Source organism: Pundamilia nyererei, unplaced genomic scaffold (genome assembly GCF_000239375.1).
Source record: "Pundamilia nyererei isolate P.nyererei 1_Seehausen unplaced genomic scaffold, PunNye1.0 scaffold00463, whole genome shotgun sequence".
NCBI lineage: Eukaryota > Metazoa > Chordata > Actinopteri > Cichliformes > Cichlidae > Pundamilia > Pundamilia nyererei.
The window spans coordinates 119094-121219 of record NW_005187864.1 but is presented as its reverse complement, the minus strand read 5'-3'; the positions used below and the strand labels follow the sequence as shown (position 1 = coordinate 121219).

The 2126-nt window shown below is 44.4% G+C and overlaps 1 protein-coding gene across 3 annotated transcripts in view; it reads left to right on the top strand.

Moving 5' to 3' along the window:
* LOC102208771 (glycerophosphodiester phosphodiesterase domain-containing protein 5-like) overlaps window positions 1-2126 on the top strand; it is a 42402-nt gene that overhangs the window by 24799 nt on the left and 15477 nt on the right. For all 3 annotated transcript variants that reach the window (XM_005753781.1, XM_005753782.1, XM_005753783.1), the window contains exon 9: window positions 296-441. In XM_005753781.1, the coding sequence (XP_005753838.1) occupies window positions 296-441 (146 nt within the window). The remainder of the gene's footprint in view (window positions 1-295; window positions 442-2126) is intronic.

Genomic DNA, 2126 nt, shown 5'->3' with positions numbered 1-2126 from the left:
TATTTGCTCTCTGTCCAGACTTCCCTGTGTTGCCCATATGGCTGCTGTTGTTAAGCACTATGTTGATCCTATCAAGAAAGATTTACTCCATATTATCCTGATTAAGTTCCAGTTTCTACTGCATAGCACTCCTGTAACTGTGAAGTTTTATGCTTGTTAGTATTAGGATTTGTTTACATGTGAATTGCACAAATTACAGCAGAATGCGTGTATTTTATGTGCAGAATATTTGGACAGTAGTATGCAGTAGTACGCTCCTGTTTCATGACCTTTTATTTATTTTTGTGGCATTTAGTCCGTCAGGTGGCCGTCCTGGGACTCTTTCTGTCTGTGCTGTTCTCGCTCTACTTGGTTCCTCTGGGAATGTACTCGCCCTGCATCAAAGAGGCGGGAACTCTGGGACCTGCCCCTACTCTCATTGGGCACAGAGGAGCTCCAATGGTGAGGCTGAATTAAACTGTGATCATCTGATCTGATTTTGTTTATTCCTAAAGTAAGTTTGCAAAATATTTTAACTTGTGTGATTGTGGATTAGCCTCCCTTTGGGTAATGTACGCATCATAACGCTGACATCATCACATCAAGAATCGCAGTGCAGTTGTGTAAAAATAGAAAACAACGATCCACGCTGCAGTTTCACACCTTGCATTTCCGTCCACTGGGACAAATTGGACCCTTTGCCATCCTACTTATGGGGCATTTAAAAAATAAACTGCCAAACAGTTTTTTGACTTTGCCCTAAAATAAAGTCATTGAAAAAATTTCCACTTGGAGTTAAAGTGGACATTAAACACCACGTGTACAAAGATTAATTTGCACCATGAAGCCCTGCTCTCACAAACTTGCATAGATGTAACATAGCGGCTCATAGACTTACATTATATTAGAAAACCAGTGAACCTCAGTGGAAAACAAGATTAAAACTAACAAGTCTAAGGGGGTCACTTTGGTGCTCCCCCAGTTTCATGTTAAGAAACCAAAGATGTACTGTCCACTTTCACTCTGTGTCTCCTAAACAGTCAGTGTTTCCTCGTTGTTTGGCTAGCTGTGAAACGGGAAAATCCACCTGTTGGCTGTAATGTTCATGCAGGTGGCAGCAGGGAAAGTGGATATTTGTTATTCAACATGCGTCTGAGCTTATATTGACACCATAGGAGGTAAACTCTGTCGTGGAAGTAGGTTTCCATCTAAGTTAATGTCAGCTGTGACAGTTCTAACAGTTGTGCTGCTTGTTGTAGATCAGAAATAAATATAAACAGCTTATATTAAGTTGTGCCCAGTAGCTCAGCAGATACTCTAAAGCTCACGATGTAATGAGGAAAAGAAAACGGGCTGATATCCAGATCGACGTTTTGGAAACTGATTTTGCTTCTGCAGCATCCTGTGTGCAATCCTGTTAGAATATGTCTGATCAGGGCGATGGTTGGATCCTGTTAAATACCCCAGTTCTTTGATCTTTGGGCTGAAAGAAGAACGACACTTGGTGTTTAATGCTCAATCAACAATCTCTTTATACCATACAACCCTTTAGGCATAAACGTCTGGATGGGAGATTTGCACAGGAGGTGGAGTTTTCCATCTACCCAGCTCCCCAAGTGTCCACCGCTGTGGTTGAGCCATAAAACTCTACCCACTCCACCCTAGAGCACTCTGACTGTGCCTTCATGGTAGATAACGAGGCAATCTATGACATCTGCCGTAGGAACCTCGATATCGCGCGTCCTACCTACACCAACCTGAACAGGTTGATCAGCCAGATTGTGTCCTCCATCACTGCTTCGCTCCGCTTCGATGGCGCCCTCAATGTTGATCTGACAGAGTTCCAGACCAACTTGGTGCCCTACCCTCGTATCCATTTCCCCCTGGCCACCTACGCCCCCGTCATCTCTGCAGAGAAAGCTTATCACGAGCAGTTAACTGTATCAGAAATCACAAACGCTTGCTTCGAGCCAGCCAATCAGATGGTGAAATGTGCCCAAAGATGTCAACGTTGCCATTGCTACCATAAAAACCAAGCGCACCATCCAGTTCGTGGACTGGTGCCCCACCGGTTTCAAGGTCTGCATCAACTACCAGCCACCCACTGTGGTTCCTGGTGGAGACCTGGCCAAGGTCCAGAGGGCTGT